Here is a 13,656-nt window from a genome sequence, read left to right as displayed (position 1 = left end):
CCTCCACCAAATGAAAGGGGGTTCCTGCACTAGTGAACTCGGCGATACAGTTCACAAAACAGTTGTGCGGCCGGCAGCAGAATCGCAGTTAGTCTAGACAGCCAGAGAGCTGGAGCCGCGCGCCGGCACTTCGTCTTCAACTTCTTCGTCTGCCATCCAGCCAACATAAAGGCGCGTTCATCATATAGTTCAGGCGCGTTCATTATAATTCTCTACAGCACCAATAAAATAAGCAATGTTTTGTTTTGCCAAAAGTTGTGCTTGAAGTCGAAAAATATTAAGAAAAACAAGAAGCGTACGAAGTTTTGCTATTAAATTTGCTGGTGGAAACATTTGCTGCCGCGCAATTGTAATCTGCAGCCGCCCGTGACGCAAAAAAGCAATATGGCCGCCGGCCATGGCCGACCAATAGGAGCGGGGATAACTGATTCGTTCTTGACAAGTTTGTGATTTGATCGTTGCGTAATACGGCCCCAGAAGGACCGCTTGAATTTTCTTTTACTCTCAATAATTAGACAAACTATTGGTAGTGCTAGCTGGAATAAAAAAAGCTTTAAAGTTATGATTAAACCCTCTACCCACGTGCCTCCGTGGCGCAATTTCTGAAGTGGTATTTTAAATGAACCTTTATGTTATGTCGTTTTAGGAACTAAAAAAAAAGCCTCCGTGGCGCAATCGGCTAGCGCGTTCGGCTGTTAACCGAAAGGTTGGAGGTTCGAGCCCTCCCGGTGGCGCACTCTTTTTTTTCCCCCACCTGGTCCTTTCTAAAATCACTGCTGCCAAGACAAGTTAAAGGGAGACTGAAGCACTTTTTTTGAAAATCCGGCTGGCAGCGGCGTCCTGTAGTTTTTCATGTTGTATGCTCGAATATCGCATCCAAATAAGGCAAAAACAAGAGCGAATTGCCTTTTTTAACAGAAATATGCGGCCTGTGCCGCGGGGCACGCCGCGCGGCGCGCCGCCGCCCGTGATTGGTCAAGAGAGGTCGTGACGTCACTTTGAGGACTGGAGAAGCTGCCGATGCGGATCCGGCGCTGCGCTTAGTGCAGATCGCAGCTTTCCGTGGCGTTGTAAAAGCGAATATGGCGACTATTTTTTTACTGACCTCCAAAGAAAAGGATACTACAGTTTGTTCATTCCACGTATCACCTGAAAGCAAAAAATAGACACGAGCAAAAAATTCTACGCCTAGCACAAGCATACGCTAGCGTGAAAGACACCTATGCAGACCATGCGTAAAAGGTGCCAGCACAACCTCGGCTGGTATTCTCGGAAAGGAAGGGGTGCGAGCAATACTCAAGTCAATTACCACCACCGGACGCCTACTGGCTCGCCCGAAAGAGCGTCATCCTAAAGAAAAGGCCCAAAGCGCTGTGTACAAAAAGGCCTATGCTCACTACCCGGCGTAGGTTGAGGCAAGAAAGTATTTCAAGGAAACAATGAAGCAGCACAAAGCTGATGTCAAAATTAGCGAAGCGCAGTGGCCAAGCACTGCGAGGCATGTGACCACAGGATATTGAAGGAATCATTGTGCGCTGGAAACCAAGGTAAATACGCGCACAAGGCTTTACTCGGGGCGCGTTCAGCAGATGCCAGAAAATATTAATCACTGCCTCGGAAACGTTCGCCCTTCCTAGATTTGCATGTTTAGGTTCAGTGAAGTAGTGGCCATATGTGTGTTTAAAAGCCAAGCTAGCTGCAACTCGTTCGCTGCCACAACTTGATGAAGAAACCGACTAAGGTTGCGAGACATGGTGTTTTTTTGCAAAAACTTGGTTGGCATTCATTTCTCTGTTAAATTTGCATCCGAAATCAGAGCGTCGAACGCTTTCGTTTTTATCGCTTAGCCACGTTTAAACGAGATGCCGCATATGAAGAGCTTCGATGCTTGCTTGCTTTGCTTTATAGTGTTTTGCTTTGCTTGCTTGCTTGGACACGTCGAACCGAGTATAAAATCACTAACCGAGCCTTGCTGAGCACGCCTCAGGTGGTCTGGCCGCACCTAAGCTGAGAAGAGCAACACATGCTTGAGCCTCTATTAGGTTTCTGCAGGGGCTTAGTGAGCATGTTTCTACTTTTAGAAGAGGCGCTTCTTCGAAATGGTGACACGCCTCTCATGCGCGAGGAAATGAAAGGAACTGCATCATGGTTCAGCCGCGACAGAAATCTCCAGAGATCCCATTAGGGACAAGCTCTGCATGTAGCCGGTCTCACGAAAGTGCTTCGAGCAGAGTACGCTTGCTTTAGTCGGCTTGAATTCTTCGTCACAGCAGCGAGCGCTTGTGCTGCGAGCGTATGATCTTGCGGAAAACAGTGAAAGACGATACAGTCGCGGGCGTAGTTGTTCGTGGACACGAACGCAGAGTAGTACCTCGTGTTGAATCTGATTCTCAAGGTCGGCTGACACGCTTTGTACGGTCACAACGCACGCAGTACGAGGAACAACGCATGCAGCACGAGAAACAACGCGCGCTGAAAGCTCTCTCGGGTGCGCCGAAGTATCCCCGGCTCCTTAACGTGACGTCACGTTGGCCGACATGGACGAGGTTTCTCTCTCCGCTGTTCTCCTCTCCTGCGGTCGCGCGGGGCGCGGGAGATTTAAACATCGCGTTTTTAATTGGTGATTGCGCCACTGTTTTGGCCAAAATCGAAAAAATAATTTCACAGACGTGATCAGCAATGACACTACTTCAAAACCCTAAAAAATTAGCTGATTCGAAAACCGCCTCAGTATCCCTTTAAGGAGCTGATCGGTTCATTAGGAAGCATAAACGAAAGGAGTGAACGCTTATCGAAAGTGAGGAAAAGTGCTTATCGAAACCAAGGAAATTGCACACAAATTTTTATTCTCTTCTCGTGGTGGCGGTGAAAACAATGGAAAATCAGTCGCGTGAACATTTTTACAAAGGCAGTAATATTTAAAGCAGAATAAAGTACAACCACAGGCCACCGTTGATATCCGAACTTTGATCTCCCTATTCTTGTCTCAACTGCGTATTGCGAAGGTCACGGCTCTGGTCGTTTTTGTGTTGAAGGCACTACTAAGAGCGTTCTCGCACAGCTCCCGTAATGCCCGTTCAGTTACGTGATTCGTGCCATTTGCAGTGTAGCAGGGGGCTCCAGGTCCGCCGCTATGCTCAAGGAAAACGGTGGGGGACAGCGACAGCGCAAAGGGGAGACGAGGGGTGGTGTCAACGACGCTGAAAACCTGCCGGGGACTTCCTTCAGTCCCTGCCGAGGCGATTTTATTCGCCAACAAGTAGCTTAAACGTTGGAGAGAATTACGGGGTCGCAGCGGAGCACCAGAACAAGAGGTCCAGCATGGCAGGCTTCTCGAACCGAACAGCGCGTGCCGTGCTTGCGCAGCGAGCACGCACCGCTCGACTTTATTTTCTTCTTTTGCCGGCTGGGAACGCCGATATTAAAGCCTCCGTTTTACAGTGTCGCTGTGCGCTACAGTAACGTAAGACAGCATTACCTCACTATGTCGGCTCCCTGAGAGTTTTCCCAGCTGGGAAGTCTACAAGACGAACAGCCATTCGCCAATGCGCCCTCAACGTGCTCGGCTACAGTTATGGTTATAAATGGTGCTAATTCATCTTGTTTCATTAATACAAAAGAGTTAAGACGAAAACTGCATTAGTAGTCCTTAAATACGTTTTTGTACGCACGTGAGCCTCCGCCTGCTGACGTTCCTCATGCTGGGAGTAGCAGACGACGCGCCCTTCCTAAAGCGATCGCAGCGCCACCGCATAAGCAGCGATCGCGTGGGTCACACCACTACGTGGCGCGCCGGCGCTGTTTTCAAGCTGCCCCTATGTAAAAACGTTGGAAGACCCTCCTGAGCAATCAACCTATTGCGATGCTGCCTGCGGGCTAGAAAGGGCCGCGGTCATAGCAGTGGTAGATGGGAACCGCTCCCAGGAAGTCATGGATCCGTTAATACGCGTAACGCTTTAAGAGCTGAAGAGGTTGCGATAACGCTAGCATGTGCAGCCACTATAGAGACAAAACTATTCTCTCAGACTATAAGACGGCTGTTAGGAACTTCGGCAAAGGCCTAATTTCCAAGCAGGCGGCAAGTTGGAAGCACTCGCTAGAACGGGAGGTTTAAGTCATCTGGGATCCAGCTCATGAAGATCTACCAGGCAATGAGGCTGCCCATCGCCTCTCTCGAGCCCGAGCGGCCATAGAGACCAATCTACCTGGAGACAAAGACCCCCTCATCACCTACAAGGAGCTCTCCGAGACTCGCAGACTAGGCAGAAGTATCACCACCAGATACGTACCTAACACCCTCGGAATGTAGGGCCTGGCGAAAAATTCAGGCCAATCGCTTATTCTCTTATGTTACTCTGCATAATGAGCTTACAGGCGACCCAGAGGCTTGCAATCTCTGCAACGTACCTCTGAGTCAAAATCATCTAATCTGGCAATGCCCTGAATCGCCCGGAGCTAAACAGACTGATTCTCTTGATCAAGTTGCCTGGGAGTCCTACATCCGCAGCCCAAATTCGGATGCACAAAAGATCGTCCCACGCCTGGCGGAGGAGGCTTACTCCAAGGCCCTCTCTGCGGTCGTGGCGCAGGACAGCCGGCAAGGGGAGACCCTCCCCATGGCTGAGCCCCTGCCCCAAGGTCCATGTCGGTGTGAAAAAGTCTTCTCTCTCTCTTTCTCTCGACCGTCGGCTAGGCGCGCAGTCACTACCAGCGGGTGAGCCGGCTGGAGGCATCCTAAATGGGGGATGCTGTAATGGGGGATGCCGATTTGAAAAAGGGGGGGGAGGGTGTCCCGCCATGCTCAGATTTAGGGGTTAGAGATGAAAATGAGGCTCCACCACTCTAATGGGAGAGCGCATACGTATTCCATCCCAGTGGAGATGCGGCCTCCATGTGCGCCCCCTTCCTGCGAACATGACCCATGAGGACCGTAATGACCGGCGCCCGGCGCGGGGGGGAAGCCTTAGTTCACCACTATGGATCGTGTGGTGTTTTAATTGGGGAGATATATATACGTTTACCGCCGTTTAATCTCGGCAGACACAGTTCACACCGCTCGACCCCACCCCATGATCGCGTACGCTACCGAGCGCACGCCGACCACAGCGGGCCCTGCTCTGAAGGAACAAAGGAACGACACACTTGCTGACACAAACAGGCATTTATTCCTACAAAACAATAACGCCTGATAGCAACAAAATACGCGGAGGAATCGAGGACGTCTGATTCATCAGCAAGGTTATAAGCGGATGTTCACCCACGCCAGTGCAAGGGGGATGCTCTGAGGCCGAATGGGACGAGCTGGCGGGAGCATGTTGCCATCAGAAGGTCGCCCGCCAGCGAAGAGCGGAGCACCGCGCGACACGTTCGAACGCAGCAAAATCCCGAACCGGAGAGGGCCGTCTCACCCGCGCGCACGCGCAGCGGTCACACCATTCATGTCGCTCGTGGCGCTGCGATGCCGGCGCCCTCCCTTGTTAGTTAAAGTATCTAAGGCTAAAAAGGGTGCTTCGCGGGGAAGCGAACCACAGGGGACGAGTAAGGAGAGTCCCCACCCTAGGTGCTTATACAGTAACTCTAGTATGTTGTAAAGTGACTTTAGTATGTTGTAGAGTTTCTGTATATGCTCCCTAGTATGTTGCTACCTCTAGCGCCATCTGTCCGATCGCATGCTCACTACACAGATGATCATTGAAACCCGCCGTGTGGCAGCAGTGCATCTGGATGGCCATCGAAAATTCACTCAGTGGGCTTTGAGATTGCCCATGTGACAAGGGTGCCGCCGGGTACCCGCTAGTTGTACAATGGGTACATTCTTCGGCTTCTGGGATGTGCAATTAGGCGCCCGGTTAAAACGAGAGACTTGTAGCTGGCCGTTCGTAACAGCGACATCAGTTTTTTAGAAATTCAAAAAAGCGATTCTTATCAGTTGTGGCTAAACGAATTTCGGCAGTGCAACGCCCACCAATACACGCCTCTACCTGGCGCACGTGCCATGCGATCATCTTTGACCCGCCGGCTCTGCGGCGCTTGCCGCTTCTAAAGTTCCAACCGCTGCTGGTTTCAACGCACACAGGAGAGAGGTCACGCCAAAGACGCGCGGAAGCACGCGAGTTCTTGCCGCGACATGGACAAAATTTGTTGAGCCACAGCGCCTAGGGTAATCACATTTTGGAAATTCTAAGAACTTATATTTCATTACTAACGACCAGCTGTAAAAGTTAAAAATTTAACAATTAGAAATTAGTTGACCAGCTTACCATAGTTAAGATGGTGCACTTGTTCACTGATGTTCGCCAACGCTAGTATTACATGCCGCAGTCGTCTTTGTACTTCAAAAAACCCGTTTTAAAAAGTTAATGGTGGACTTCCCTGAAACACGCGGTATAGGATCAAGCAAGCAAGTGAGCAGCAACCGAAAAAAAAGGAAGAAAGGGGAATGTTTCAATGCTTTTTTTTTCCATACATGATGTTCATCAAAAGGGAATTCTGAGTGCGATCATTTTATGACTAAAAGATGACCGATGAGAACGTAGAAGCTGGCTTCCAAGTCATAACGAGCCGCTCATTTCCCTACCCTTGCCTGTTCGGTTGTGACTCGCTCTCATTTGGGCTTCTGAACCCGGCTGAGCGTAAGAATTCGACCGAATTAAAACGATAAAGCAACGGATATATTGCAGTCTCTGCATGCATAACGTGATCTCATGCACACTTGTGACGCGCAACCACCGTTCGGCCGCTGAAAAATAAACTGAAATTAAATGTAAAAATAAATGCAATTATAAACTGTTCATTCCGCGTAGGCGACACGTAATGTCACACGACTCATTAAAAAAATAAAAAATGATTTCTCTACACATGTAAATTAGAAATTATGGTGAGTGGATGTAATTAGAACATTGAAGAGGTTATGTTACCAGGGGCCGTATTACGGAACGAGCACAAACCCGATCAAAAGTCATTGGCAGTGACGACAAAATGATGAAACGATGAGACGTCGTCGCTCGACGCAACGACGAATCAGCTAATTACAACAGGGCGGTGCCCCGAGGTCATTTATTTGCACGGCGAGGGGCCGTCGGCTAATTTTTTGAAGAAAGATTTAAGAAAAATGCAGCAATAAAATAAGCAATGTTTTATTTTACCAAAAAGTTGTGCTAAAAGTTGAAAAATATTAAGAAAAAATTCGCTGTGGCTTAGCTTGGTTAAGCCCGGTAAATGCGAAAGCAATATCCGTACCTACGCCATGGTTCAGCTGGTAGTGTAACTGGTGGTGGTGCTTGTGGTTAGACTTGTGGCGATGCATCCGTTATACAATCGAATCCAATCCAATGTAATCTAATGTAATCTAATCTATTCTAATTCAATCCAATCCAGTCCAGTCAAGCCGCCGTTCATGTGCACCGCCGTCGCACACGGACGGCGCGAGATCGCGAAGCAATGTTAAGCCGCTGGTGGTTGGCACAGCTACTGCTTTCTAGCGACGTGAGAGCCTAATCTCTTCAGCGTAACGCCACAATCGCGCTCCTAGCGGAGAGCGCAGGAGTTAGGCGCCGGTGGTGGCACCGCCGCGGCTTACGGCGCGAGTCGGTCGCCCTTCTATTCGGCGTGACGTCACAACACCTGTTGCGCTCCTAGCGGAGAGCGCAGGAGTTAGGCGCCGGTGGTGGCGCCGCCGCGGCTTGCGACGGCGCGAGTCGGTCGCCGTTCTCTTCGGCGTGACGTCACAACGCTCCTAGCGGAGAGCGCAGGAGTTAGGCGCCGGTGGTGGCACCGCCGCGGCTTGCGACTATACTTGCGACGGCGCGAGTCGGTCGCCCTTCTCTTCGGCGTGATGTCACACATGACGTCACACAGAGGTCAACTAAAGGTCACTGGTGGCACCGCCGCGCCACGGCAAAGGCTGAAAGTGCAAGTAGTAAAGCTTTCGCTTTAAAACAAGGAGCGTCCGAATTCTTGCAATTAAACTTAGCTGATCGGAAACTTTTGCTGCCGCGGTGGTGCGCTGCTCTGCGCGAAAAGAGCTGATTCAACGCCTATACATAAGTTACCGACCTTTACGCGGCGTCTAAAATGAAGGCACTGTGCATATTGACCTAAGTGCGCAGAAAAATCTGACCAAAGGCAGTGATGACTTCGTGTCTGCCAAGCAAACTTGTAAGGAGCGCTTGCTACGAAATCGACGAAGTCAACTTGTTGAAGTCTGGTTCGGCGCTTACGATCGATGACAAAAGTGTCGAAGGGTGAAGTGTTGCAGTGTGTGATGTGTGGTTGTCTTTCTTTTCCCTTTGGAAACAGAAGACGACCACTAAGTGTGATTTACGGGGGAAAATAAAGTTATTTGCCAGCATAAACGTGTTTTTACTGCGAAAGCAACATTACGACCGGTTTCAGCCCTTCGTGTCGGGGCGGCCGCGAGGCACGTTTGACCTTGAAGGGCGGCGCGAGGCGCTGCCCTCGCCACGCTCTCGCCAGCTGCGGAGTGTGGAGAGGAGGCTGGAGAACGAGGGGAGGGGGGTATAAGATGCGTTCGCTCGCTTGCCGGCTCCATCGTTATGCCGCCTGAAAACAGAAAGGGAGGCTACGTCGGCTTGCCGAAGCCAGGAAACGACAACGGGCTTCGGAGACAGATGAAGAACGCGAACAGCGCCTTGCTAAGCGGCGCGCTCAAGACGCTGCTAGACGGGCGCACCGCGCCTCTATCGAAACCGAATCGTCTACAACCGGTGATGATCCCGAATGGAACGCTATGGATGCTTACGCAACCTACCAGGTTTAACCAAAGCCAAACCTTAGCAACTTTTTTCAAGCACGCCTCCGAAGGACTAAGTCGGGAATCGACACCCCTCACTAGACCCTCAGAGCGTGCCAAGTGCGGCGAAATAGGAGCGCTCACCGAGTGATTTCCAAAGGAGGAACACCTCAGCAAATCCATAATACAGGCTTGGTCAGACGATCTGCACACAAAGCCTCCTCAGCCGAACTGCCGGACGTCAGAAATCATTTTGAAGAGAGGTGAGATGGCCTGCAACGCAGTCTGGGCAGCATCCGGGTTGTTCAATCTGGTGACGACCCTACCCGAAGGGACGAACCGCAGCCGTGGTCTCGTGGCAAAGCACCCGCCTCGGCTTCGGGAGGTGGTGGGTTCGACTCCCGCCGCCGGCCGGGTACCTACCGGTTTTCTCAAAATGGGTACAAGCTATGCCCCGGCCTGGTGCTCGGCTTCCCAGGGTTGCACTACTTGGGAAAGGAGCCTGCGCCTTCAAATCTCGTCACTGTGGGCAAAGAGTCACGTGGACAAAGTGAAAGAGATGCAGGAAGCTTGTTTGAAAAAAAGGAAAAGCACAAAGTGGCACCACACTTTCCCCCCAACCCCAATTCACACAAACATAGGGAGGAAAAAAATACACTTAAGAAAACACTGGGTACTGTCCTGCACTTCCCCATCTTCGCACCTTTCGGCCAACCCACTCTGGTCCCCTCCCTTGCCGAGATGGAGAGAGCTTCATTGTCCCGACTCCTTGAGGAATTCTTCGTAGGCTGCCGCAATCTCATCGTCCATGTCGTCATTGCAGCAGTTGTTGGCGTAACCGCTTCCATCAGACATTTCGATGTTCCCCATCCGTTCTGTGAGGAGGAGCTCTTCGATAAACCTCTCCTCTTCACTGGAGACCGGCACGCCGTCGGGACCACAAGTAATGGGAAGGCTGTCATCCGCCTGGCCAGCCGATGCGGAGCTCGAAGACGACGAAGAACGGCCCCAGTTCCTCTCACGAAGTTCGAGGACATTCTTGACCATCAGAGCCGCGGTCGGGTCAATGTCCTTCTTCTGAGAGATCTCGCAGAGCTTCTCAAACACACTGTCGAGGGCACAACAGTCGGTTTCGGGTGAGCCCACCTTCGCATAGTTCTCCAGGCAGGCGCCAGTAAGTTTCAGCACCTGGATGGTGCATTTGATGTTCTCCTTGGTGAGCGACTGCAGAAGCGCGTGCATCATGTTGGGAATGCAGGCGGCCAGGTGCTTCACCTTGTAGGAGTGGTCCTCCCGCAGAAAAAAAATCTGAGAGAACAGTTCAGCAATGAACAGCAGCAACCCGCGCAGGTAGGCGTCGTCAAAATCACCGGACCCCAAGTCGTTTCGCTTCACGCACTCTTTGTGACACCGGTCTAGAAGCATGTTTGTAAAGTCCTCCTCCACGCCTCGAATGTGAAGGTTGCTTCCAAGATGGTTGCACAGGCGTGCCCCGCTATACCTGAAGTTGGCCTCTTTCAGTCCCTGTTGGAAGATGGTGTCGACCACCTGACAGAGACCGCCAGCGTCGGTAATGCCACTCAATATGCTTGTGACGTCTTCTATTTTGGAGTCGAACTCAGCAGGACACAGCGTGACGTCGTCAATGAAGCTCATGAGCTTCAGCATTGCATACTGGTTCGCGTCCTGTGACTGTGGTGAAGGTGGATAGGGTGGGCAGGGCTCTGCAACTTCCTGTGGCAGAGGGCCTCTGAAGTGCCTTGGTACGAACACCGGGGCCTCTGGTGAAAGCGTGCTTTTCAGCACGAATGATGGCATGTTTTTATCGTCAGAGCAGTCTGCCGACGCTGGCCCGGCTTTGGGCGATTGTCGTAGCAGTGTGACCGCTGGCCCGGGAACGACGCCGCTTGCTGTCTTCGGGGTACCGGAATTCCTCCTTGAATCCATGTTCACCCGCGCTTCGGAGCTTGGCGGGGGGGCCTTGCGATGTCACCTCGGAAAAAGACGCCCAGAGGAAGGCTGGCCTACCACAGGGAGTTCTCCTGACCAGGAGAAGACGTCGACAGCCGCCCCAAGACCAACGACAAAAGCCCTGCAAAGGGAAGAACAAGCAAACAATCACATTCTTCTTCTTCTTCTTCTTCTTCTTCTCCACAGTACTGGTACATACCCACGCGGGGGGATTGGCCAAGGTACGGTGGTGAATGCCAACGTAGTATATGTGCGGAAAAAAAAACTAAGTAGAATGGTAGAATGACTGAAGTTAGAAAATATATTAATTGGTGAAATTTTTAAATAAATTAAACAAATTAGATATGCGAGGAATAAAATAAAATACGCTTTTGGGACATGCGGTGGAATTTTATATGGAGTTAACACGGTAAGCAACCACTTGCAATAATGTAATCATGAAGATAGCCGCAAATAGTGCTTAACGAGAATCCCGTGGCGCTCGCACCAAACTAGAGCAGAACTGGTATAGACAAAGGGCGTCCTAACCTCGAAAGGCAGTTTTCTTCTTCTTCTTCTTCCTCTTAAGCCATGGCACATCCTCTTCTTCTTCTTCCTTTCAAGACATGGCACATACCCACATGGGGAGATTGGCCACGGTGTAGTGTAATAAACAAGGAAATTTGCGTAGGCGATTACGACAAAAATATCAGAGCCAAGCGTGAATTTTGAAAAATGTATCGATGAAAAACGACAGAAGTTTATTTAAAGTTAAATAATATTTTGAAGAAAAAAAAGAAAAGCTTCAAGAATTTTGAAAGAGTTAGCAAATCGACCTGTTGCAATTATGTAATCATGGAGAACCCCACAAATTGCACCCAAGCAAATCCTTTTGAGCTCGCAACGAACGATAATAACACTGGCAGCGATAACAGTAGCCCGAACCCAGAGAGAGGGACCTCCAGGTAAATCTTTCTCTGAAGTGCGAACTTTTGACAATATAGCAGGAAATGGTCTGCAGATTCAACGTCCCCTCATCAGCCACATAGGTTTGTTGGTGACCACACACAACTGCACAGCCACAAATTTCAACTGGGAATACTGCATCGCAACCCCGTCATTGATACCTTACACAGCCTGGTTTTACACGAACGGACGTTCCAATTATATGCTAAGTGCTGATAATCAGTGGTATTTAGTAAGAGACCACGCAACCTCGCTGATATGCGTTGGAAGCACTGAAACCAGGAAATCACCAGCAGACTGAAATTCGGGACGGGATGTGTCACTGACCCGCCAAGAGCTGACCATGCTAAGTAATCAGCCACCTCGTTTTAATGAATACCTGCATGGCCAGGAAAACAAACGAAACGGACCTCTTTTAAAGTAGATGAGACAAAAAATTGCAGGAAACGGCTCAAAAATTCTTTTGTGAAGTTTCAAGGGAGACTAAAACTGACAAACAATCAGCCAAGTATTCAAGAAGCGTAGCTTGTTGGGCCAGTTGGTGCATTGTAAGTGGGAAACCAGCGGAAAGGACGCGTTCACAAGCAGGAGAAGTACACAGGACAACGCTGGAAAAACAACTGAAATATTCTTCATTTATTGCCAACCACAGAACAGGGTGCACATGCGCGAGAGCAACCACAAACGCTATCAAAACAACAAGAACAAAATTGATCAAGCGTTGAAAGATAGCATGTGGCAACCTATGTCCCATTCATGAAACTGTACTCTTTTGCCGTGAACCTGACAGAGCTGTCGCTGACGCATTCAGTTCCTAACTGCTTCATTTTGAAGGCTTCCAAGATTTCTCGTTTTTCTCGTTCTGTCTGCGTTTTGCCGCGGCCGATGATTCTGACATTTTGGAACAGAGGGGTGCAGTCTTTGCAGTGGTTGCAATGTCTTGGCAGATTTGCTGTGTTGCCTGGGTGTAGCGAAGTGCGGTGCTGCCTCATACGGTCGTTGACGCATTGACCTGTTTGACCTATGTAGGCCTTGCGACAGGACAGTGGAAGCGAGTAAAAAACATCGGTTGTGCATTTGGTGAACATGCTCTGGTGCTTGACATTACATTTCTTTTTACTGCGAAAGCAATACTGCGCTCGAATTTGAGCCTTCAGCGTCGTTCCGGCGGATCCACGTTTGACCATTAGCTTGACCTCTGTTGTGGCGTTAATTGATGCGCTCTGACATAGACAGCGTTGTAGACTGCGTTGATTTGGAGGAAAGGAAAGGCGCCTTACCAACTCTGTGGTTTACTGGACACCTCAATAGCACTTTAAGCTAATTCCGGCCTTCACTGATGCGCTCTGACATAGACAGCGTTGTAGACTGCGTTGATTTGGAGGAAAGGAAAGGCGCCTTACCAACTCTGTGGTTTACTGGACACCTCAATAGCACTTTAAGCTAATTCCGGCCTTCAGTGATGCGCTCTGACATAGACAGCGTTGTAGACTGCGTTGATTTGGAGGAAAGGAAAGGCGCCTTACCAACTATGTGGTTTACTGGACACCTCAATAGCACTTTAAGCTAATTCCGGCGTTCATTGATGCGCTCTGACATAGACAGCGTTGTAGACTGCGTTGATTTGGAGGAAAGGAAAGGCGCCTTACCAACTCTGTGGTTTAGTGGACACCTAATTAACACTTTAAGCGAATTCCGGCCTTCAGTGATGCGCTCTGACATAGACAGCGTTGTAGACTGCGTTGATTTGGAGGAAAGAAAGGCGCCTTACCAACTCTGTGGTTTACTGGACACCTCAATAGCACTCCGGCGTTCATTGATGCGCTCTGACAAAGACAGCGTTGTAGACCGCGTTGATTTGGAGGAAAGTAAAGGCGCCTTACCAACTCTGTGGTTTAGTGGACACCTCAATAGCACTTTAAGCTGATTCCGGCGTTCCGTGCAGCACTCAGGCTTTCGCCTTTCACTACTGTAGTCGCTAAACTTGC

General features: G+C 50.1%; 1 protein-coding gene and 1 non-coding gene across 2 annotated transcripts; one reads left to right on the top strand and one right to left on the bottom strand.

Moving 5' to 3' along the window:
- Positions 1-660: 660 nt before the first annotated feature.
- On the top strand, positions 661-734 carry TRNAN-GUU (transfer RNA asparagine (anticodon GUU)). The gene has a single exon. It is a non-coding gene; the product is annotated as a tRNA-Asn (tRNA).
- An 8,762-nt stretch (positions 735-9,496) lies between these two features.
- LOC149357944 (polyadenylate-binding protein-interacting protein 1-like) lies at positions 9,497-10,699 on the bottom strand. The gene has a single exon (XM_089577996.1). The coding sequence runs from the start codon at positions 10,697-10,699 to the stop codon at positions 9,506-9,508; it is 1,194 nt and encodes a 397-aa protein (XP_089434122.1). The 3' UTR covers positions 9,497-9,505.
- Positions 10,700-13,656: the final 2,957 nt, after the last annotated feature.

Source organism: Amblyomma mixtum, chromosome 3 (assembly GCF_055824585.1).
Source record: "Amblyomma mixtum isolate Tamu chromosome 3, ASM5582458v1, whole genome shotgun sequence".
Taxonomy (NCBI): domain Eukaryota; kingdom Metazoa; phylum Arthropoda; class Arachnida; order Ixodida; family Ixodidae; genus Amblyomma; species Amblyomma mixtum.
This window is presented reverse-complemented; position numbering and strand designations above follow the sequence as displayed.